The sequence below is a fragment of the Motacilla alba genome, chromosome 8, assembly GCF_015832195.1.
Source record: "Motacilla alba alba isolate MOTALB_02 chromosome 8, Motacilla_alba_V1.0_pri, whole genome shotgun sequence".
NCBI classification, from domain to species: Eukaryota; Metazoa; Chordata; class Aves; order Passeriformes; family Motacillidae; genus Motacilla; species Motacilla alba.
This window is the reverse complement of record NC_052023.1, coordinates 26,284,005-26,308,372: the sequence shown is the minus strand read 5'-3', so window position 1 is coordinate 26,308,372 and position 24,368 is coordinate 26,284,005. Positions and strand designations below refer to the sequence as shown.

Below are 24,368 nucleotides of genomic sequence, written 5' to 3'. Positions count from 1 at the left end.
AGGTACATCCAAATCATCTATGAGGAAAAAAGAGAAGGGAGCCCATATGAAATGAGCTTTTGAGAATTACTTTTTAAAACCAAAGGTCATATGCTTAACTAGGCATTTTAAAATAAATGCTGTATGTCTTGGGAATGGCTTTTATCCCATATCTGGGGCAGGTTTTTTTTTGGGGAGGGGGTGGGTTTGGTTGTTTTTTTTGTTTTGGTTTTGTTTCTTATGGTTTTTTTTGGGTTTTGTTTTTTGGTTTGTTGGTTGGGTTGGTTTTTTTTTTGTTTGTTTTTGGTTTTTTTTTTGGCGTGTGTGTGTGGTTTCTTTTTTTTGTTTGGTTTGGGTCGTTTTTGGTGGGTTTTTTGGTTTTTTTTTGTTTTGTGTCCAGTATGGTCACGGCCTGTTTCAAACCACAACACTGTAATATCATGCAGATCTCATCCTGAGGTTTAAAAGATTTGCATGTGTGAAAGTTGTTCATAATTACCTTAACATTTTTTTTAATACAAAACAGTCAAAAGTAAAATTATACACTTATAAACAAGAACTTGTAAGAGCACAGGAATGGTGAGGGGCTTATCATCATGTCCTATCACAGAATCAGGTGTTATTTAAGGACCCTCTGAAGCTTTAAGGGAGGGAAGGGAAGGGAAGGGAAGGGAAGGGAAGGGAAGGGAAGGGAAGGGAAGGGAAGGGAAGGGAAGGGAAGGGAAGGGAAGGGAAGGGAAGGGAAGGGAAGGGAAGGGAAGGGAAGGGAAGGGAAGGGAAGGGAAGGGAAGGGAAGGGAAGGGAAGGGAAAATGTTGGAGTTTGTACCATATTTCAGCCCCCTTACAGCTCCTGCTGACTGCCACAATGACCATCCTCTGTTTTACAGACACACTGTGCTTTACAGGAGCACTTACTCCAGAAGAAAGAACATCATTTAGCAGAAGAGCCCTTCACACCTACTGGTGCTGGGGTGAACACTCACCATCCACAAAGTCCCCAATTAATTCCTAAAGATTGTGCTTCACAGAAACATCTGCTTCTTTGAACTGTATGTCAAAAACCCTGTAATTTCCAACCACCACTGGAGGTAATGTTCTCATGGGCAAACCAGTGAAACTCTCTCATGAGGCTGTAAAAATGAAATTACTCATGTGCACTAAAATTGAGACTGGCTGAAAGAAAATGGAAATCTTGAGATGTTAACTCTAGTCTAGTGAGAGGTTTTCCCAGTTCTTAACTCCCTCCAAAGCCAAGATTCCTCCTGCAGATAGAAGCCCCTTCGAGGAGTCCTTCCTTTGAGTTCCTCTGCACTCTGAAACAAGATGACTTTTGAAAAGGCCTGAAAATTAGGCTGGGAACAAAGAACAAACTGAGACTGGTAGAGATGCTATTCTGTGGGACCCAGTTTGCATTCAGTGAGACCTCTGTGGCAGAAAGGCTGCCTGTGGCTTCCTGCTGAAGGGAGGAGGACAGATTTATTCATTTGACCCAGCAAATCTGCCCAGAGGCCAGAAAAAAGGAAGTCAAGGGGCAGCAAGGCATTTATTTGCTATGACCAAAATGTAACAGCCAAGCACAGAGCTAAGTGAGGATAAACAATTCAGTTGTGTATATTTGCACAACATTTGCACTGGGGATTACTTTAGAAATTCTCTTCTGTTTTAAAGCTTCTGTTTAGTGATAAAAGCCTCAAGAGAAGACAGCCTCTATTCAATATTAGCGTCTCTCCAACCCAGACCCCTGACAGACCTTCCTCTGTTTACACAGTAATACCCTTGGCACCATCTTCACCAACAAAAGGAAGAGAATGTCTTTAAAAAAAAAAAGGAAATTTCATTCATCAATGTCCTTATTTGTGTTTTTCCCCTAGACATGCATGACATGTAAAGGGAAACAGTGAAAGTACTGATAAAATATTTCTGAAGTTCAGCACCAGGTAAAAAGACAGATATAATAAGCACCTCCTTAAGGACTGAGAAGTCTCAAGCCCCACATGACATGAACCTCTTCCAGCTTTCTAACAACTGAATTTTCCTTTCTTTAAAGGGAGACTAGCTATTCAACTGAAGTTAACTTGACATTGCTTCATAATTCCAAAGTGTTTCATAATTATGTGTTCAGTTGCACAGTCTTTCAAGGGAGCTGCAGAGGGTAATTGGGGTTACAGACTCTAAAGGAGAATTAAAATTCTATTTATGTTTTGGATGGGCTCCAGCAAAACAATTACTTGGCAACTCTAATATGTTGAGAACACACAGTAAACTTTAGGAATGTCACAAACATCTCTGTTTTGTTGACAAGATGAATATATGGTCTGAAGCTCAAAGTTCCCTTTGTAAGCAGGGCAGCCTTGGAACATGCTCTGCAGGGGCATGCACGTTAATTAACATCTTTTAGGCTGTTTATGTAGCTTGTACATTTTTTCTAGCTCAATGACAAGATGACTAAAGGAAAAAAAGGTTAAAACTCTTGTTCAAATAAGGCACAACACAAATTAGCAAAAACAGATGTAAACGACAGATACAGCTCTCTTAGTACAGGAAAAGATCAAACAACAACCAAATTACAAAGAGATCTTACTGCTGACGTGTGAGCTCTCAGACTGGGCTTCCCCCAGTGACTCCATACACATATACAGCCTGAAATGCTGCAACTCAGGGAAGGAGAAAACCCAGCAATCTCCCCCTGATCTACGATTCCAGGAAAAATACACAAAGCCAATTAAAACCAGTTGATTGAACTATTAGAGAAGCAGGTACCAGGGGATTCTGTATTGATTTGTGTCACTTTTCTGTATTTTGCAGCATAAAACAGCACACAATAAATATCAGGCAACCATGAACCTGTATTAGTATGATTTCACATGAAATTTTGTTTGTTTGGATGCTTTTATAGAAATAAATGGGATTTAGGAGTGAATATTTACATGTTTTGGGTGGTTTTCATGTCATCTGCTGCTGAGATGTTGCTATGGCTGAATGAAGGTAGAGGCTGCTGTGAGATTAACATTTTTTTCCTCTCCACCTTCTGGGACTGTTTGCAAAGAATAAAAATTTACAGTCACAGAATTTGAAGTCTTTTCCACATATCAAACTGCTCCCTTGCATGAGGTATTTCTGCAGTGATACATTCCTAACTCACCAGCAACTGCTTATGGGCTAGCAGCATTTGTCAACCAAGCCAGACACTAACTCTACTTTTCTGGTTTGTAAAGCTTTAAATTGCAGGACTTTTAGACATTTCAGTCCCTTTTCCCAAAACTGATTAATACATGGACAAAGAAGGGGGCCTCAATCCCCACTGGGCACCAAGGGTGTAATCACACACAAGGAGAGAAAAAGATGTCTCATCTCTTTATTTAACAGAGGTCCTCCAGCTCCGGGATGGAAACAGGGAATGGCTGTTAGATGTGCTCAAGGAGAAGGAATCTTCCAGATCCCAGCTTTCAGGAGAGCAGACAAGGTGAGGGCTTCAGAACATCTCTTGACAGAGAGCTGTGCCTCGTTCCCCCTCTACCTGTGCTCACACACCACAAAGAAAAATCCATGCCCTCACTAAATCAACATCTGCCCCCCCCTGCACTCCCTCTGATCTTCTTCCCAGTGTTTTTCCTCATCCCCTGCCTTTCCCTGACATGACACAGCCCTGGCTCTTGTCTCTCTGAACCCCGACACTGGTCTTTCCTTTCCAGTGATGAGTCAAATGCAAAGTTCTCATTTTGATTTTATATATTTAGAAAATCCGTAAAAGCCTCAGATTCCAAGCACAAAGCAACAGAAAGTGTTTCAGCACAGGCAGACTGCGCTACCCTCTTCTTTAAAAACACTTCCCAAATTAGCTCAGCTTCCTGGATTTGCCCATGGAATATCACTCTCTCATTTATGATACTTTCCTTCAGTTATTTCTAAAGTGTTTTTGAAGCTTGCCAAGATGGTTTAGGATATGCTGCTATTCCAATACAGCAGATGGCACTAGTGTTAAGTAAGCATTATGGAAATTTACTGTATTCCTAGAAAAAACAACCAAGTGAACATCAACTAGCAGGTGGCTAAAATATTTCATGAGCAATGGGGAGAGTAATCCAGAGCCACAGTGTGAACGTGGCATTAGATGTGTCACCCCTCTAAGGCCCAAACCAGTCACTCATCATTTTCACCCAGATCTTAGAACATTTCTAAGAAGCAGCCTTAACATCTAGGACCAACCACAAAATTTATCAACATCACCCAAAAGGTACCACCTTCTGTTCTCCTAAGTTATCTGGGAGTGCAGACTCTTGGGAGACTGTTTTTCCTTTGCTCATGCTGAGCGTTTATCATCAGCCTTGTTATTCTGGGGATGAACGAGCAGCAGCCATGAGTGGAAGATACATAAATTATGGATGCTCACAGGAACAGCTGGACATCCTTGAGTCAAGGGTTATGCCAAACCCTCTCCTAGAACCTCTCAGATTCCATTCTCTATTAAAACACTCTTCTCCTTGGTGCAAGCCTGAATTATTATAAATTCTGTTAGAACATTTTGTGTCCCCAGTCCCCATGGCAATACAGAACATGGTATTACACACCTCCAGCATTTCTGCTGTCGACTGAATTTTACATACAAACACCTTATACTACTTGTAACCTTCACTTTGAAAAGAACTTAAAATTGTTTATCATTATAATCAGAATGTCTTTAACACACACATCCAAAAGCTTTAAGAAGTTTCTCATGCAGCACACACACACAATCAAATCCCACACCCTTCTTTCTTTCTTTTTATGTTTATTTCTGTTCTAGTGCTGAAAAGCCCCCATAGAGGATTACATCCATAGATCCTCCGATGAATTAGGCTAAAATTACTTTTCCTCTGGATTTAATAACTCATCTAACTACATCAAAGGTAAACATCTGGGTCTAGTAAACCTGAGGTTATCTCCATTGCAGACCTCCCACTTCTGCAGAAGTGATCATGATGATTGACATGTCAACAGATCCTTGAGGGCAGCATACCAGCATTACCATTGGACATCCACATTCAAATTCCAGTCATCCACGTGGAGTCTGAGAAAACCTATTTTCCTCCTCCTAAATTAATTAAAAGCTAATTATAGCAGTCTAGGAAAGAAATCCTTTCCAGTCTCTTTACATGAAGCAGCAGTGGCTGATAAGGGCTTCAGCAAGACTCAGCTCTCCAGCAGGCCTGATGCAAAGGGATGGGGCAGGAGGAAGGACACGGCCTGAATGCCAACATTTATTTGCCTGTATTCCTAAAAGGAACACAAACAGATGGCTCCTGGCCTTTCCCAGCTAACATGTACGACATTGACTTCACTCTGGGAAATAGTACTGAAATAACACAGACAGCTCCAGCACAGATCTATGCCTACTTAGAATTTAAGCCCAGCTTTTAATATGCTGTTACCATAAGAGATTTTATTTCTAGCAAGTCTATTCTTGTGTTTTGTATGATTTCTTAAAATATTCATAACTGGAAGGGTTAACAAATGTAGACAACATGGCAATAGAGGTAAGTTTGAAAAGTTCAATTTTTCTTTCCCTATAGATCCACAAAAGATAAACAACTGTGCACAGTCTTCTATTTAATTCACATTTCATCTCAGTGCAGATTTACAGAGGAAGTGGGCTTGTTCTTGACTCAATTCCTGAGGAAGTTTAATAAATTGAAATGTTCATCTGTTCTTTCTCAGCTCTGTTGAAGGCATCACAGAAGAGTGTGACAGTGACAGATAAAAAATAGCAGGCTGTTATGGTCCCTCCTCCTCGGCCAGCCCTGAGCGCTACCAGACGGCGTCTCCTGGCACATCCATCCCCAGCAAGACACACACAAGACAGAAATCAACTCCTCAGCATCAATACTTGTGATTCTGCTCTGATTTTCAGGGCTTCATTAGGAAGGAGTGCTCCCGATAACCACATCTCCACAATGTGGGTGCCATGCTTTAGCTATCAGTAAGTGCTCACTTAGCAGCACCGCAGTGCTCACATTTTCAATGGTTTTTAAAGACACCTATCAGCCTTTGTTACAACAGACAATTTCTCAAAATCGATCATAAAAAGTCTTTTACACAATATTCTGAAAGCAACAGTTGGTAAGTAAAGGCCAAGGAGTGATGGTATTCTAGCTTTCAATTCCCCCTTCTTGCACTGTGCTCTGTGGTCCTGTGAAAGGCACTTTCCCTTCTTTGCTATTAGCTGTATTAATAAACATTCAATAATTTCATACTCAAAACTGATAATCAGCTGCACCCCTTTGCATCCAGTCACGATCCAGTCAGAACAGCAGCTTAGCAGTCAAATTACATAGTCAAATTATGTATTATGACACTAAAATAAACAATGTCTGTGCCAGCCCAGGAAGGGCAGCATGCAGGAGAGGTTTTTGCATATTGCCTAAAAGGAGAGAAGTACTATCCTTAAGTATTTTATATCCCCCAAAACTGTACACAAAAATAGCCAGATCAACCTAAAATGGAGGTTACCCATAGTGTTTCAAAATTCTCAGCTAATAATGGAATGACAGGTTGAGCTCTGCACCTCCCTTAGTTATGGCAGAACTGTATATATCACAAAAGGTTAAAGAAATTTCTTTTTTAAGCCAAAAAAAGAAAATCATGACAATTTTGAAAACGCTTACAGATTATCTGCCAACTGGTTTGGGCTGTTTTTCTCTTCTAAATGCCTACTGAAGGTCATTTATTTAGTGTTTTTAAAACAAATATTTTCATTTTAAATGAATAGTTTAAAACATAAAATGAAGTGAAATGTCAACTGTTTGATGTTCTGTAGCACAGCCGAGGTGCAGCTGTTGCACTGAGGACAGCTCTGAGTGACAAGAGCTTTACCTAGATGAATTGCTATTTCTGAGCATGACTTCAAATAAATAATTTAAAATAGAACAAAAAGAGACAGCAAAACAGAGCAGGCTTGAGAAGTGTTCAATAACATCATGTCATATTGACAGATAAGACTGACAAGTCCAAATACAACTCTGCTTTTCATCAACAAAAATGTTCTTCAATGCAAACAGAAATAGCAAAGGGGAAAAGACAAATGAAGCAGCTGCAACAGGCAGCTCAAAGGAACCTTGAGGAAAGATCTCCAGGCTCCAACCCACACAGTTTGCTGTAATCACAGTAAAACTTTCACCTGGATCAGTAGGTTTGTGTTTTTATTACAAGCAGCTGAGCCTTGTAAGATGTACCACAGCACTGTGGTGGTGTACCTGCCTGAAGCCCAACATTCTCCCCTAGCTTCTGTCACAGGGAAGAAAAAGAATTCTGAAATATTTCATTTCCACATGGGGATGGGTGACAGATTCTGCCCCAGAACTACTCAGGTAATATTCTAAGATCACTGGGAATTGAAGTAATTTGGAGGGATTATTTGCATCTTCAACAGCTTGGTTACAACTTAGAAAATAATAATTAAAAAAAAATAAGGTGCAAAGAGGACAACAGAATAAAATAACTCAGTCACATAGAAGCCATGGCAAATCCCAAATTTGTGCAAATTTACATAAAAGAGCTCTGCAGCAATATTTCACGTGAGAATGATGAGAAGACCTTGACTGTAGTGACACCCACTTTGATGGGATTAAAAAAATTCCTCCATAAAACTTAATTCCCATCATAACTTCAGCTCCTGTTTCACAGTTATGCTTCTGCCCAGGAGTTCTATCCTCAGCTTGTGCCATTGTGCAGGCAGGAGAAGGAAACAAGCCTCCCTGGTCAGCTGGGAAATTGCAGCACTTCCAACAGGCATCTCTCCTCTCTGGACTGAAAGCTGAGTATCTGTAAGGATCAATTTCACTCTTCCAGCCACAATCAAAAACCAAAAACCCAAAACCCAAGCCAATACTAAAACTCTTGCTTGACATGGAATCACTGGATGGCTGGGGTTGGAAGGGACCTCTAGAGATCAGCTATTCCAAGACACAAATTGTTCACCCATAACTCAAATATTTTCAAGGCAACCAGAGTGGCTCTCTTAAAATTATTAGTTAACAGCAATGGTTTTAAATGGTTTTCTTCCCCTAATTTTTTCTTTCCTATAAGAGTTGCATAGAAGGTGAACATTTTGTAACCACAGACAGGACAAGGATGTGGAGAAAGTACAAATCAGGAACTTGAAGAGTATTTAAAATTCTTCTGTATTTATGGCAAATTAAGGAAAAGGCTGGAAGCTTGTTTTTAAAAACATAAGACAATTCACTTCAAAGGCTTCTTGCTTTTCTGGGGATTTTTTTCTGCAGAACATGTTTCAGTGTTAGCAGCTGCCACTGTTTTTTCTCCTTCCAGTTGCCAGAATTACCAGCATGCTGGCTGTTCAGAGATAAAGTAAGGAACAATTTAATGCAGAAAAAAATTATGTTTTGATTTCCCCCATGACTCCTTCCAGAGGCTGACTGGACACACAACTTCAGTTCTCTGTCAAGGAAGAGCTTTATCCTGGCTCTGCCTGTGGCCATACACCTACAGAATTGACTTGCTGTCTACAATGAGGGCCAACTAGATTTTTATTTTAGCATGACTTTAATCTATGCCCCTCCCACAAATTCTCAGACCTGCCTGTTACTTGAGAGTGGTTGACTCCTGACTCTGAGGAACATTTTTCTGATAGCCCACACTGGTGCCTCAGGACACTGTCTCCTCAAGATGTCTGATGTCTGCATGTATCTTCTCACTTGAAATAAATTTTCTCACTCTTTCTGGTTTATTTTTGGCTGTAGTAAAAGAGGCTCCTTTAGCTGTGTGTGATGACCCTCCACAAACACTAACAAGTTTCTCTTTCCCCAGCATATTCTAATGTTGCACTCTCTTACTTTCCCCTTGGATTCTCCTTGGATTTCCACCTTCTTTCCCACCCCAATTGCTTCAGACACACTGAAATAAACATTGCCAATACTGCCCTACCTTGCTTTGATAACTGAGCACCAATATACAGAATAAGAAAAGTCTCAAGGACTGAATCCTACCTGCAGCAAGCCTGAAGCTTCTCAGAGAAAATATTTCACAATACAAATTAACAAAATGAACTAGAGTCAACAGTGTTCCATACTCATGAAGCTTTGACCATTTAAAATTATCAAATATTTTATCTATCTATTTATTCTCATGTTTGTGACCCCTTGAAATTGAGAGGAAATCAGTGACACGTTTAAAAGCAGCTGTAATGCCACGTATACTCTGACTTCCCATTTACAGAAGGAAGAACTGCTATTTTACCAAAATAAATACTCTAGATTATCAACCTATTCTGACTGGCTTTTAAAAGAAAATGTAGATATATCTACAGCACCATTTTGTATCTGGAGTAGTGCATTGCTAGTTGGAACAGCAGGGAAAAGAACCAAAAGGAAAGAGTTTCCTTTAGTTGTGTTTGGCCCTTCTCACTCTTTGTTTAATACCAGGCCACCATGCACCACCTTTTCTGTCTGTGGGCACTCTGAGTCAGGCCACGTCGAGAGCTTTCCATACTAGATATCTTCAAGAAATTCCTAACTCTGAATAATTACTTAACAAATTAAATGAAAAACAGGTGTGTGCAGACACTCGTTATTAGACCCCTTAGCAAAAAATGAGGCAATCCACAGTTCTAATTTTAAACCAAACCAGTGTTTCACTGAACATCTTCTGTGCCATATAACCATGGTTTCTACATAACTACACAGATGTTATAATTAAGCAGTAAAGGACTTCAACAAAACTAAATAAAACAAGAAGAAACATTGATGGAATGGAGGAAGGAATTTCTGATTCAATATTTTTTACCTCACAAAGTAGTAAGTCAATGATGTGGAAGACCATGCAGAGTGGAAACTTGGCAGTAAAAAGAGTGAGAAACCACTGGGATGCATACATGTGAGCTTCCAAATTGAGGTCTGAGAAATGGCTGTGCAAGTCTGGTAGCTGCTCCTGCAATAAAGGAAAAAAAATAAATGTTTCAGTATTATTCATTAATTTGAGTTCTTCATCCATACTTCCAGTAAGGACCACGGTTGCTAAATATCCAAAACCACAACAAAGTGAAAGCCTGGCTTCTTTTGAGCAATGAAGATGTTTCTTGATAAATTTCAGTGCTCATGGTTACAGTTTTTAGTAAGATATCCACAGTGGATTCTATCACAGTACCAAAGAATACACTGAGACTATCCTGAGAAGTTACAGAATCTTCAACAGTTGAAAGGCAGAGCAGTTGTAAAGTCTGTGTCACGCTGTATATTTTTAAATTACTCCTTTGCTGTGTCTTGCTAGAAATGCTTCTGCCACAAAAAACAATGGCTACAGGAACCAGATCACTTTGCAGAGCTTGAAAGCAACAGAGCACACAACTCCAGCAGACCATCTCTCTAACTAGGAGCACATCCAAACAACACAAAATAAGCACTGAAAATCCTACTGAACAGTGATGACACGGCCACTTAATAAAGTATCTTTGGTAAGAGTATATTTGTTGATAAAATCCGTTTTGTTTGTTAACAAAATCTTTGTGGACACAAGTAAATATTGAGAAGCCCATATGCTGAAGTGTCACATTAATTAGTATGCAATTCAACTCCATCAAGAATGAAATATGCCCAATTTGCAATCTGAAAAAATACCATTAAATTAGCAATAGTCTGTTTTGTTTGGTTTTAGTATATCCCACAGAGGTACCTATGGTTATCTGTGAGAGTTGACTTCAGCTAGGAGCTTTTCTCACTGTGCCAAGAGAAGGGCAGGGCTCAATGAACTCTCAGTAATTCCTTATTAGTCACAACAACAATGTATAACATTAGCAGCCCTTCAGTTGTGCTAAACTGCTCCATGAAATAATTCCAGCTGAAAAAAGAGCAGTGTCTTGGAAGAGACAATAAAACCTGCCACACTTGATTGGTATTTCATAAGCATCAGGATGTCCTGATTTGCCTGACCTCTTAACACCCACATAATTCATGGGAAGTAGGACAATGATGGAGGCAGTCCAAAGGATACACTGGCCTCAACAGCACAGAGATATTCTCTCTAAACAACATCAGAAACAGAGAGGGAGCAAACAGAGAGGGGGGAAAAGGCAAATACCTGCTAGCATACAAAGATTAGCTGTAGAAGTGGTGTATCAGAGACAAAAGAAACTAGAAACAAATCTGATTCAAGATGCTTGAATTCAGCTATTAAACTTTGCTTTACCCCTCCTATAAAAGGAGAGGTTTGGGGTTTTTTTTGTCCAATAGCTTTTGGAAGCAAAGCATTCGTCTCTTCTTCATGCCAGTATTTCCATTTATGAAACAAACCGAAGGAGAATTTGTTACTCTGGCCCCACCTGCATTAACTTCTCCAGTTGGAAAAATTTGCAATGGAGATCTTCAAAGTTATTTCTGTAGAGGTCCCTCAAGCCATAGTCATACATTATTTTCACAAACACACAGAATGCCTGCTCCTCTGGCATCTGTTTGGAAAAAGACACAAAAATAAGGTTAATAACAGAGCTGAGGCTGGACATGCCTTACACAGACACAAACATTCAAACACCTTGTGCACAGTGAGTTCAGAACCTGGAATGTATTAGAATTTTCAGCCAAGTACTGTGAATGATGAATTAACAAACTAAAATCTCAGTGGGACTATTCTCCTTGATAAGCATCTGGATTTGGCTCTGTAAGGCTTTCTTTGAAGAAAATGTGGGATCATATCACAGGTTCATGTGTGTCTACATCCCTACAGCAGCACAACTGTCAGCAGCATTCTTTCTGTCAAACAGGTATGAGAACAACCAGTACACAACTGTCAGGCACATAAAAACAATGTAAAAATTAAAAAAAAAAATAAAAAGGCAACAAGTCATGACAGTGATGTCTCATGAGAGATACTTGGTTAAATGGGAAAAATTCAGGAGAACTAAGGTACAACCAACCTCTAGTGAGAACAATGCTCACCCACTTTCATCCAAACCCCAGGACATCAAACTCTGAAGTCAGGTTTCCTACAATGCCATCTATTACCATGTTGACTTTTTCAGAAGCCCTAAATCCATAATCTCTGTTTCATTCTGAGCAAAATTTCTCATCCAACACAGCTTTGGAAGGTGACACTAACACAACTGTCTGAGCCACTCCACATTGCTATTTGCTGGCTTGAGCCCACTGAATGCTGACCTAGTGGGAAGCCCTGTGTCACAAAACCCCCACACCACCCTCCCTTGTGCCTTCAGGTAACACAATAATGACAGGCACAAACAGAACCCAAATCAACCTCTCCATCACATTCCAAATGTGCTTTCTTTTGGAAGCACCAGGTTGTAACAAACGAAAACAACTGCTGAAAATCAAGAACATCTCTTGACCTTTCAGTGTATTCACTCATTTGGCCTACTGCCAGCTTCTTATCAAATACCAGCTACAGATAAAAGCTCAGCATTTTCTTCCAAGAGAATTTTAGGCTCTTGATATTTCCCTTCAGGGTTTCATCTTATGCCCTGTCTCCAGGGCCATGGGCAGACAGTTTCATTTTCATTTTCGGACATCATGAAGGAAAGTAACTGGTAAGCACAAAGTATTTCCAGATTGGCTGATGCCTATCAGTCTGGGCTTGATTTATCCAAGACAAATGCTTAGGAATTTCACAGCTCTTAATCACAGTTTTATCTGGATGGAATGATCCCCAGTGACAGCATATAAAAGCTGCAGACAAAGTAAAGGGAAGAAATAATTTGATCCTGATCAAAAGGCTTGAATCTGCTCTGTAAGACAATGAGTGCAGACTTCAGGGGTTTTGGTAAAATACAATTGTTTCTAATGAAATGACAGGTGCTCATGCACAGGCACATCTATCCCCCATGCTCAGTCAGACTCTTGTGCTTTGCCAACCATCTCTTCCCCGAGACAGGGACATGGAACAGAGGTCAGGACTAGGCCAAAGAGTTCCCCAAGTCCTTGCTCTCAGTGAACAGAGTTTCTCCAGTATTACCAACCCCAAGAATTCAAAATCATGAATAATTTTTTTTAATTTAAGCAGAACACAAATTTTGGGCATTGCCATTCTGATTTTTAGCATTTAGCTATTTGCCCTTTGCTACAGTTTCTCTGAAATCACAAAAGCTAGAAATTTGTAATTTTTTTGAAGTGTAATTTTAGGTGGTTTTTTTCCCCACAGACAATGACTCTGAAACATAGACAAGAAAAAAAAGTCAAATACTGTGAGCCTCACAGTGCAATTATTAGAGTTGGCAACACTGTTTCCCTGTGATTAGAAGTTACCTGCATACCCTTGATGACAATTTGATGAGAAGTTAAATCACAAAACCAGAGAATGGAGGTTCAGGCTACCCAACCATGCCAGAAACACATCTACAGTGAAGAGAAAGGATAACCTGTCCCAGGGAAAAAGGGAAAGGAAGGGGTCTGGAAATCCATGAGAAGGTAGAACAGTTAGGAGGGTCTTACAAGTGTTCACAGCATACAGATTGTTTGGAGAATTTGAGAAAAACAGGAGTTTGAGGGCATCTTAGGAAGCTCCTCAGTCACATGGGCTCATTGAAACTCTGTGCTTCTCCCCTTCTCTAAGCATTTCACTTTAATATCCTCTGATGAAGCCAAAAATTATAAAGAGTATATTAAAATGAGTGTAATTTCCATTTAACATTCCCTGTATGCAGGGCAACTTCCTCCAGCTGCAGAAACACTAAGAACAGACCTGATTCTTTGTAGTAATGACAGGACAGCACTAAAGGAGAGGAGCTGAGGTATTAGTCCAATGTTAAAAATATGACAGCCACACATTTCTAAACAACTCTGGTATTGAAAATGGCTCATTTTTCCAGTGCAGCTTCAAAATCCTGCTTTGGTAAAAAATTAATGGCAAAATAACTGCTAGATAAGCTATTTTAGAGTATATGTTAGACTGCAATAATGGGACTCTTTTGGGTTTGTTTTTAAAAGATGTAAAGCTTCTCCGCAACGCTGTCACTGTGTATCACGGCGCTCAAGACTTCAAGGAATCACAGCTCTCCCTAGGAATTACAACTTAAACTAATCTGAGTTCCAAATGCCCTGGGAAGCGTATGTGTAACACACATAACACCAGCAGCTGTCTCAAAGCCACACTTCAAAAGGTATTTCAATCCTGACTGATTTTACTAATTAAAACCTGTGAGAAAAAGGAGGCAAGAGCTTGAGTAAGAATTGTGGTTGAGCTTTGCGGTGGCTTATTCAGACAGACTTTACCTCAATAAATACACTGTTTGAAACTGCTGCTTTGCCACTGAGACATCAAATGTAAAGCATCTTGCACCTACAAAAACTGTGTATTTATTTATTTATCTCTGGACACATACCCATGTGTTTATAAAGGAAGCAACAGATCAAAGTCTGTGCAGTTTTTTGATTACAGGCTAAAATAGTAAGGTTAAAAAAATCAGCTTTCCCTCAGAAGATATTACAAAATGTCCCTAGGAGAAAAAAATCTTCCAAAAAATTAGTGGGACTACTTGCTTTGATGAGCTGCTCTGAGAATGTCTCCTGGAGTTAAACGCCCCATAAACACAAAGGGAGCTCACTTAGGTGACAACTAAATTAAAAGAAAAAAATTAATATGTAACAAATTGGTTTCAGGTTTTGTCACAGAAGTACTTGAGAATTTAATTGATTTCTCCCAGATAAAGGAAATCTACATTCATGAATGGTAGGAGCCATTAATCTCTACAGCCAAAAAGCAACAAGAGGAAAATTAATACAGGCAAATAAATAACAATAAATATCTGTCAAACAGCATGGCTGCACTACAACTGATTTTACAGCTGCCTTGGTTTCAAATATCAAAGCTTTTATTCTGCAATTAACTCACATGAAGCAGAAGCACAGCTGCAAGGAAGGACTGTCCCTGGCAATAGCCAATGTCTTCATCATAGACAGAATAGGCCTAGAAAAGAGAAAATCAAACAGTATTTAAAATGCATGCAGGCATCACCAAACTGTGTTCCCATCGAGGAGCTGTGCAGGACACTGCCAGGGTCTCAAGGTGCTTGCAAAGAAGTTGAAGAGATTCATTCCATCAGGAGCTGGAGTGACAGGACACAGGGAATGCTCCCCACGGACAGAGGGCAGGGTTAGATGGGATATTGGGACACAATTCCTCCCTGTGAGGCTGGGCAGGCCCTGGAACAGGGTGCCCAGAGGAGCTGTGGCTGCCCCTGGATCCCTGGAAGTGTCCATGGCCAGGTTGGAGCAGCCTGGGACAGTGGGAGGTGTCCCTGCCCATGGCAGGGGTGGAACGGGATGAACTTTGGGGTCTCTTCCAGTCTGTGATTCCATGATTCTCTATGAAACACTACTCAGGCTAAAATCACACAGGGGGTAAAACTGAGACCACTCTTGTGCTTTCAAGGTTTTTCTAAAAACACCCACAAGGTCACTCTCAACCTTCCACAGAAGCTGCAGCTGTAAATTACTAATTGCATTCTTCAATCAGCCTAAAAAGAGATGGATGCAATTTCCCTTCACCTAAATCAAGGATAATTCAGCTCAGGTGAGTAATGATAGAACTTTACCAATGCAACAAATATAACATGAAAACCAGGGTAGTTTGTGCTGTGGGGAAAGTGAATGTTTGTTTTTGGAAAAACAAGTTCTGACATAATGCAAGCACAGGACCTAAGGTCAGAAAACTGCTGAGAACTACTCTAACCTGAAGATTTCATCAGAAAGAGTTTTTCCATGCCCTTGTTATGTTGAAGAATGAACAAAACCCATGTTCCTACGCTATGAGAGACACGCTTTTTCTTACTCTTAAAAAAATCCCCCAAATAAAATAACTAACCTTTCCTTCCCCTTTACTTTTCCAAGATGGGAAGACAGATACTGTTTTTAAAGAGCTGTCAGAGGATGTTAAGAATTTGTGGAAACTTGTGAAAGTCTAAGCAGGAGCAGCAGGACTGACACCAGAGGGAGTGACATCCTGAGAGAAAAAGCAAAGTACTGAGGATGCAGCCAGGGAAAACCAAAGCAAAGGGCAGAGCCAGGGGAGGAAGCAGCCACAAGGATCAGCTAATCCACTTTTCAGTCTGATGTACTTGTGAGGAATTCTGCATTGACTCTGGAAGACAGGATTTCTCTAAGTGCAGAATATTCTGAGAGTTCCTTTAAAGGTCACTGTAAACAATTCAGCCTTACATTTCCTTTAGGAAAAGCTGACCTGGGACTTGCAGCCCTCTGCCCTTTGTCTGTACTGCCCACCACTCTTCTGAAAGCTGATAGATGGCATTAGTTAGGAGCTGAGTGAAAATAATGCCAGTCCATTGCTCAGTTTCAGTGGACAAGAAAATTCAAGAAGTCGCAGAAAGCATTGAAAAAATGTTCAATGAACCATCACAATCCAGCTTACCAGCTCAAAACAGCTCTAGTCACAAAAGTCAAACATAAAATCTAACCTGAGAAGTGTGCACTGGCAGATACAAAATTCAATCGGAAAAAAAAGGATGCTCTCCGTAAAGAAGCTAATTAGCTACTAAGTACTAAATTCACAGAAATTACTTTAGATGCTAAATTAATATTTTCTATCATTAACTAGAATCATCCACTGGTTAATCACCGTCATGAGTCTTTATCTGTTTGTTGCCCAGATCTATCAGTTTGTAGATGCCTAATGTCTTGTCTCTGTAGCTTTCCTGAATGATGTATTATTCCTGGTTTTGATAGGCCAGCTCCACTTAGAAACAGATGTGCAGAATTACAAGTGAGAAATCTGATTTATGATTTCTTCATACTATAAAAAACCCACTTCTAATTTACTTCAAAAAAATCTAGGCTGAAAAATGAACATCAAATTATCAATGCCTGGGGGTTCTCTGTTGTGAGAATCATTATAGTGAATAATCTGCTGAAAATAGCAATAAATTAATTCAAACAAGTTATTTTAAAATAAGTGTTGAGAAATCAACACACTGGAGAAAACAAACTGCTTCCTTCCAAAACTGACATAGATTGAAAAGTACAGGAAGTTGTAAGAAATAAAAACACGCTTCTTATGAGATTTTGAAAGAAGTTGAAGTTACAGCAAAAGAGGGAAAACAAGGAGGGTACAAAAAATTCCTCACTCTACAGTTAAATACAAAAATATGAAGGAAGAACAGCAAAGTTTCTCATAATCAACTTCCTAAACACATTTGAGCTCGTAATAAATCCATTTCAAACACATCCAGAGCAGGAAGGCAAAGTCTCTGCTTGGAAAATACATGATCAATGTAAGGGAGTTGGATTTAAGCTCCAGCAGAAAATCCCTGTGAACTTTCCTTGTGTTTGTTTTATTACAGAAGAATCACAGGGTTTGTTATCCTGCTGGAACCATTCCTAACAGGGGATGTGTTGAAGGATCTGTGTCCAACTGAATATCAGAAGAAATCCTAAATTAAAAGGAGTAAAATTACGGAAAATTTATGAAGAACGGACAGTATTCACCCAAAAAGCTTGAGGGGAAAAGTAAACTGGTAAACCACTAATTGCCTGATTAAAACAGAAGAGATGAAAAAATTGAAACTTTTCTAAAAAGGTTGATCCATGGAACTGCAAATCAGCAAGTACTGGATAATTTGGTTTAAATAAAAATATGATATTAATTAGTGGACACTGCCTATAGAGGAGAAAAATGTCAAAGGGCCCCAGTAAAAAGATGTCATTATTAAAACACCTTTGAAGCAACCAAAAACCATGAAAAAAGTTAACTGCTTGATCCCCTTTTTTGAAATTTATTTTGAAAAAGAGTTTTTTGAAATTCATTTCCACAAGGTCCTTCCCCAAAATCTGATCTTGACAAGCAGCTGTCATCAGATACTTGGACACAAACTTCAGTTCTGCATCAGAATTAGACCAAACAAAGAAAGATTCTGCTCTAAAGTCAAAACATCATAATCCTGACAACAAAAGGTTTAGTTTTTAATGAAGTCTCTAAAATATGCAAGCTATCATTGCATCTACCCAATGCAAAGAGACTTTGGAATCTTAATGCACATCCCATTTCCAATTATACTGTTTTATTTTTAAGCAACCTATGGGATTTGATAGTGCTGAAATATGATGTAATTAACCAGAATAACCTCAAAAATAAGGATGCTGCCTACAGATACCACCATAATATCATATCATTAACTAACAGTCTAAGATTAACTATTTAAGATTTATGCTCCTAAAGAACTTTCATTTTCCACATGAAATATAAAAACAAGGCAAAATCCCAAATCCCCTATTTCCACTGCAGTCATTGTAACTTTATTTAATTTCAAGAGGATGGGATTTTTCCCATGACAACCTGTGACATCTCACAGTTTTTAACTTATTATTCTCCTAAGCTTTTGAGGAACTTCCAATTACGATTCCCCAGTTAACTGAGATTTTAAATATTCTCTGTCTCATAAATGGGATTTAATGAAGGTTCTGACTTGAAGCCTATTTTCATTCATTTTTAACTAAATGTCTATCTCATAGAATAGAGACATCTTTTAAATAACTATCTGTATTCTGAGAGGAGCTACTATGGAGTTATTAGTACATCATCATTAGAAAATGAATTCTTTGGAAGCAGAGTCTCCTCAAAGTCCATGACAGAGAACCATCTGCACATTGGGAAAGTGAACCAAGAACCCAGGGCTGGGCAGAAACTCTTCTTCAAAATAATTAACGGGGGAAATCGCCCAAGATCAGAGTCTTCTGTAGACAGAAAAATTCCATGTACTAGCATTTAAAAGATGAAGGGAAAGATGGCTGAATTTAAAACCTCCATTTGGATTCCAGCAGATTTAAATGAGGAAGAGGAGAGGTTATGCCTCTCTTGATTTGTATGAAATGACCAAGGGAAGCTGCTCAGTGTTTAACACAGACATAGCTCTGTGCTGAAGTCTGCTTTAGGAGACTTAAAAGACTTCCATGGTGTCTGAAACTCAGAGGGTCTCAGGTAAAACATCCATACTTTGATGCAGACATTTCATCCAACAAGGTATTTTACTATCTTTCTCATTATTTAAATTATTATTTTTTGTAATTTTTATTTTATTTTAATGTTTTCACAACAAGGTATTTTATTACATGCTCAGTCACTAAATGATTTTAGTAACAGCAGAATTTAAAACTCCATACCTGAATTTATTATAATACTGAGAGTCTGAAAGTAATAATATTCCTATGGGTGCAGCATTGAGTATGTATCACATTACACAAGGAATTTCTGCATTAACTGAAAACTATATTTTTAGACACTAGATACTCATTTATGGAGCACCAGGAAGAGGCTGTTACACAATGTGCCTCTGCCAGAGCCGGGAGAGCTGAGAGGATGAAGAAATCTTCACCTTCAACCAGGCAGGTCCCAAAGAGACCACTCCCAGCATTCAGGATTCCAGAGCTGACCTTCCCACTGGTACAGGCTCAGTGGAACATTCTGTATCATTTCATTGCATCTTTCACTGTGTGCAAGAATGGGGCTGTTAAGCAGAGATGCACAGAGAAGGATCCCTATTACAATGCAAACAGAAGACAAGGTAACACTAAAAATCCTTTGAATGAAACAAGATAACAATATTTACTAGCACTGTTCCTTTAACCCAGGAGCAAAGAAAACGAACAACTAAAAATAGGTGAAAAATATTCTTCACTGATTGTGTTTATCCTGTAATTGGTAAATAGATTTCTGCAGGAACAAAAGAGATCTGCTCTCTGACAAATAATTACCCCTGGACAAACACTGAAACTTCCCACTTGTAAATCTAAGGAGATACTAAGGATTGAAAAATGTGGAAGAATACATGCACAGTGAGGTGACTATATGAAAAGACATGCTGAAATAAAATGGAAATGAAAATGTAAAAAAAAACCCTATGAAAATTAGACTTTCAGCCAGCACTAAGCAGCAGCTCTGCTGAAGCATAACCCATCACTCACAGCTTATCATGGGCATAGAAGCTGCTGGTTTCAGAAGAGCAGCTCAAAGATTTCCATATTTCAATATACAGTAACAAAAACTAAACCACCCCTAATGGAGCCCACTCAGTGTTAGCATTGCTAGAATGCAGTTTGTTATTCTCTCTTTTAATGTGGGTACCAAAAAACACACCCTGTAACTAAAACACAGTGTTTGGTCTCACAGCAAACCAGCTACCACTCTGATCCTGCACCTAAAACCTTCAGGCAAGTGAGACCAGGACTGGGGAAAAAAACTACAAACCTCATCCAGAAAGGGATAAATATTTAGTAACAAAATAGATCCTGATACAAAGGATTTATATCCTTCTGCAAGGCCTCACCTTACTGAGAAACACTAATACCAGCCCTGAACCTCTGAGAAGTAATTCTATAATTTTCTGAAAAACACTGTGTCTGTTTTCCCAGTCTGCCCAGTCCCAGCTCACCCGATTGATTTTCCTGCACTATGCTCCCTGTTCCCCATTAGAGTCACAGTGGTTGTTTGTTAAATAGGAGTTGCTTTAATCAGAAAATTAGGGAAAACACATCTCGTGTTAAATTCTGCACGGCACACACTGCAGAGAGCTGAGAGGATTAATTCTGCCAGGTGCTCTGAGCACTACTCAGTTATGCATTGTAACACTGAGGTGAGCTCTTCAAACACAGCTAGAATTTGCAGAGTATTTAAACAGAAAGCAGGCAAGAAGCAGCAGTTTTTCCAAAGATTCCCCAAAATTTGCTCTGTGAAAATCCAGCTTAAGTGGTGTCCTCAAGTGAAATCTCCAGTCTAGAATCTGAAACTCTTTTCATTCCTTATCACCACTGTCAGTCCTGAAGTTTATTTTTAGGTACTTTGTCACATAAATGTTCTGCAACAGAAAAAGTTCCCATCTTTCCTGCTTTCCTACTGTTCTGAAGAGGAGATAAAGAGTTGGAACAAAAACTGGCAGACCTGTTAAAATGAGGCAGTGAGCTTTTAATGATTTTCCTTTTTATCTGACAGCTCAGATCATCTCTCATTTCAGCAGAGAATGAAGAAAATGCTTTTCAGCTTTCTACCCTCTCACCTGAGGACAGACCCTTCCCAGCCATATTCAAAAATCCCATTCTTCAAACTTCTTGCTTTCACTTTAGAATAAAGGCATAAGTACCCAGCACCTCTGGTAAAAGTTATTCTAGTAATATAAAGCTGCCACATTATTACTTTCAACACAGATTATTACTTTTTATTCCCAATGGAATGACAAGGTTATAAGCAGATTAATTAGGCTTTAATAATATTTCTTGAAAACGCACATACTGGAGACAACAGTTTATTAATCATAAATTCAAGGTTCAGTCAGACCCAAACAGACATCTGTCACAGCCACAGTCTTTCAGGGAAACTATGCAAGGATGAAGGAGAAGTGGAAATGCTGGAAATCTCTGCTTGAAAATCTCCCCAGCAGTTGTGTCTGATCTCAATACTGGCAAGTAGGGTTAAACCCTTCAAGTGTAATCAGTAAATTTATGAATAATTCCATGTTGAAGACTGGATGTGGCTGTTCTACCAGAAAGTAATGCTTCCCAAATCCTTCTTTGAACCAACAAGCACATAAAAGAATGAGAGAGGCATTAAGATTCCCAGGATTTTCATAAACCCTTCACCAACACCACTACCCGAAGGCTTTTCAGGGAACTGAGCTGCTATAGAACATTCCCTTACTCACTCAAATATTTGATTAAAGGAGAGAAAGCCAAAGGTAGGAATAAAGTAAGTTCTAATCCAGAGAGTGAAGGTGAGGTCACTCACAGAACCCTGCAGAAAGACATGCTGCAAATATTCCCAAACCTTAAAGAAAACATAAAAATAGCACAGTAAAAATAAAAATACATAAAAACAGTGAAAATAAAAACACATAAAAATAGCACAGTAACAAAGGCTGCTGATCAGACAAAGCTGTTTTGAGCAGGGAATTAGAAAGTGACTGCAAAGCTGCTATGCGGAACATGTTCTATCAAGAACAAGTGGCTGGGTGACAGAGGTCATTCAACTCCAGGTAAACACAAAATGCTTCACAGGAAGAGCAGCCCTCAATTTGATGGACAGACAGAGAGGTCTCTGATCAAAGATCACAGAATCCCAGAATGGTTTGGGTTGGAAAGGACCCTAAAGCTCATCCAATTCCACCCTCCTGCCACAGGCAGGGACACCTTCCACTAGCCCAGCTTGCTCCAAGCCCTGTCCATCCTGGCCTGGGACACTTCCAGAGATGCAAGGATGGGACAGCCACAGCTTCTCTGAGCAATCTCTACCAGGAAGAGAATTCCTTCCCGGTATCCCACCTATCCCTGCCCTCTGGCAGTGGGAAGCCACTCCTCCTTGTCCTGTTACTCCAGGTCCTTTTCCCAAGTTCCTCTTCAGCTCTTTTGGAGCCCCTTTAGGCACTGGGAGGGGCTCTAAGGCCTCTCTGGACCATTCTCTTCTTGGCTTTTTAAAAACGGGGGTTAAGTTTCCCCATCTTCACTCAGTGGGAACTTCACAGGATGACCATGACTCAAGTACAATGGACAGTGGCTTAGCAACTTCATCTGCCAGATCCCTCAGGAGCCACAGATGTATCTCATCAGGTTCTGTGGTCTTTCAGGCTCTTTGGATCATCTCAAACCTGATCTTCTGCACTGGGCAGTTTTTCATTCTCTCTGTGCCTGCCTTTGCCTTCTGTGGCCTCAGCAGTGATGTTGGAGCACTTGCCAGTGAAAACAGAGGCAAAAAAGTCATTGAGTACCTCAGCCTTGTCCATGTCCCGGGTTAAGCAGGTTTGCCCTTTCCTTCTGGACAGGAAAGAACATTTTCTCCCACATTGTCTCTAATTTTAGTTTTATGACAGATGTACCCATGGAATATTTTCTTGTCACCCTTCACATCCATGGTCAGATTTAACTCTCTCAGGGCTTTAGTTTTCCGAACCTGATCCCTGTCTGCTTGGACAATTTCTCTGTATTCCTACCAGACTAGGTGCCCTTGTTTGCACCCTCTGTAGGCTTCCTTTTGTCTTTGAGTTTGTCCAGGAGCACCTTGTTCATCCACACAAGCCTCCTGGAGTTTTTGTCTTTCTCTTTGTCAAGGATGCAGCACTTCTGAGTTTCAAGATCCTTCAAGAAAAGAGAACTAACTGTGGCATTCACCTTCTCTGAACAGAGAGAGACATAATTCTCTCTCCCAGGATTTTTCCTGGGAAGGCAGTGAGAGGAGGAGAAACCAATTCTTATCTCTATTCACTGCTCCTGTTGTTTGGCACACATGGAATGTGTTATGGAGATTGTTTACCCAAAGTGATTTGTCCATTGGATTCTGCTGAGGATTGTTTTGTTTCCTTGGCTCAAAGTTGTGTCCTGACTGTCTCAGACAGTCAGGGTTTTTTCTTTAGTATATTTTGCATAGTATAATATAGTATCTCTTTAGTATAGTTATAATATAGTATTAATGTAATATAGTATAGTTTTAATAGAGCAATTGTTCAGCCTTCTGAATCACAGAGTCAGAGCACATTACTCCTGACCTTGGGGGCACCTTGATACAATAACTAACAGCTACAGCAACTTTCTCTGCAGGAGCAGGAGAGGCTTTGAGAGCAAGGAAAGCCTCCAGATTTAGAAAACACAAAGAATTATTCACATTTCCTACAGAAAGGAAACAACCCAGGAATGTCTGTGCCCTTCTGAAGCTGCCTGCTGGACAGATAATTCCTCTAGGTTGCTTCCAGTTCAGACAGATTCACTCCTTTATTTGTTCTTTATTAAACAAAATAGACTGAGATACCTTAATGAAAAATAATTTTTCTTTTCAAAGAATGTTCCCAGATTCTTTCATCATCCTCACAGAACTTTACAGATTCTGTCCAATGTAGAATAGATGTCCTTAATTCTGGACACTGTAACTAAAAGCAGCTGCAGCAGCTGCAAAACACTGAGTTGCTCAAGTCAAACTGTTCCTACAGGAGGTTCATCCATCTCCACATCCTTTACACCTCATTATTTACCATCCCCTTTTCTCTGTGTCACCAAGACGTCTTCATGAGAAAGGACTTTCTGGTTTCTTTCAGGTGACTTACCAGACTACATGGAATGAAGAAGGGATATTCCCAATGCTTTGACTGAAATCCATTTATTCAGTGCTTGTTTAGGAACCTGGTGGCTGGAAATGTCTTTTAACTCTTTAAAGTGTATCTTGTTCATGCTCGAACTTGTCCAGCATTTATACATTCTGAGCTTGGCAGGCTACAGGAGCTACAGAATTCCAATCAAAACACCTTCACCAATGGAACCTGTACTTCTGGCTTTTTGTGTTAGCTTGTCGTGATCTATTTTCAGTACACTCACAGGCCTTCATTATGACATACTTCTCACATTTAATTCTTGAAAAACTGAATTATTTCATCATTGTTCACTTAAATGGTATCAAAGTGACAAGCCCACAA

At 39.7% G+C, this 24,368-nt stretch overlaps 1 protein-coding gene across 4 annotated transcripts in view; it reads right to left on the bottom strand.

The window, feature by feature from the left end:
- The window catches only part of RABGAP1L (RAB GTPase activating protein 1 like), a 227,785-nt gene that overhangs the window by 81,646 nt on the left and 121,771 nt on the right, over nucleotides 1–24,368 (bottom strand). For all 4 annotated transcript variants that reach the window (XM_038144430.1, XM_038144433.1, XM_038144431.1 and 1 more), the window contains exons 15-17: nucleotides 14,807–14,881; nucleotides 11,289–11,414; nucleotides 9,758–9,901 (exon numbers count right to left, since the gene is read on the bottom strand). In XM_038144430.1, coding sequence (XP_038000358.1) covers nucleotides 9,758–9,901; nucleotides 11,289–11,414; nucleotides 14,807–14,881 — 345 coding nt within the window. The remainder of the gene's footprint in view (nucleotides 1–9,757; nucleotides 9,902–11,288; nucleotides 11,415–14,806; nucleotides 14,882–24,368) is intronic.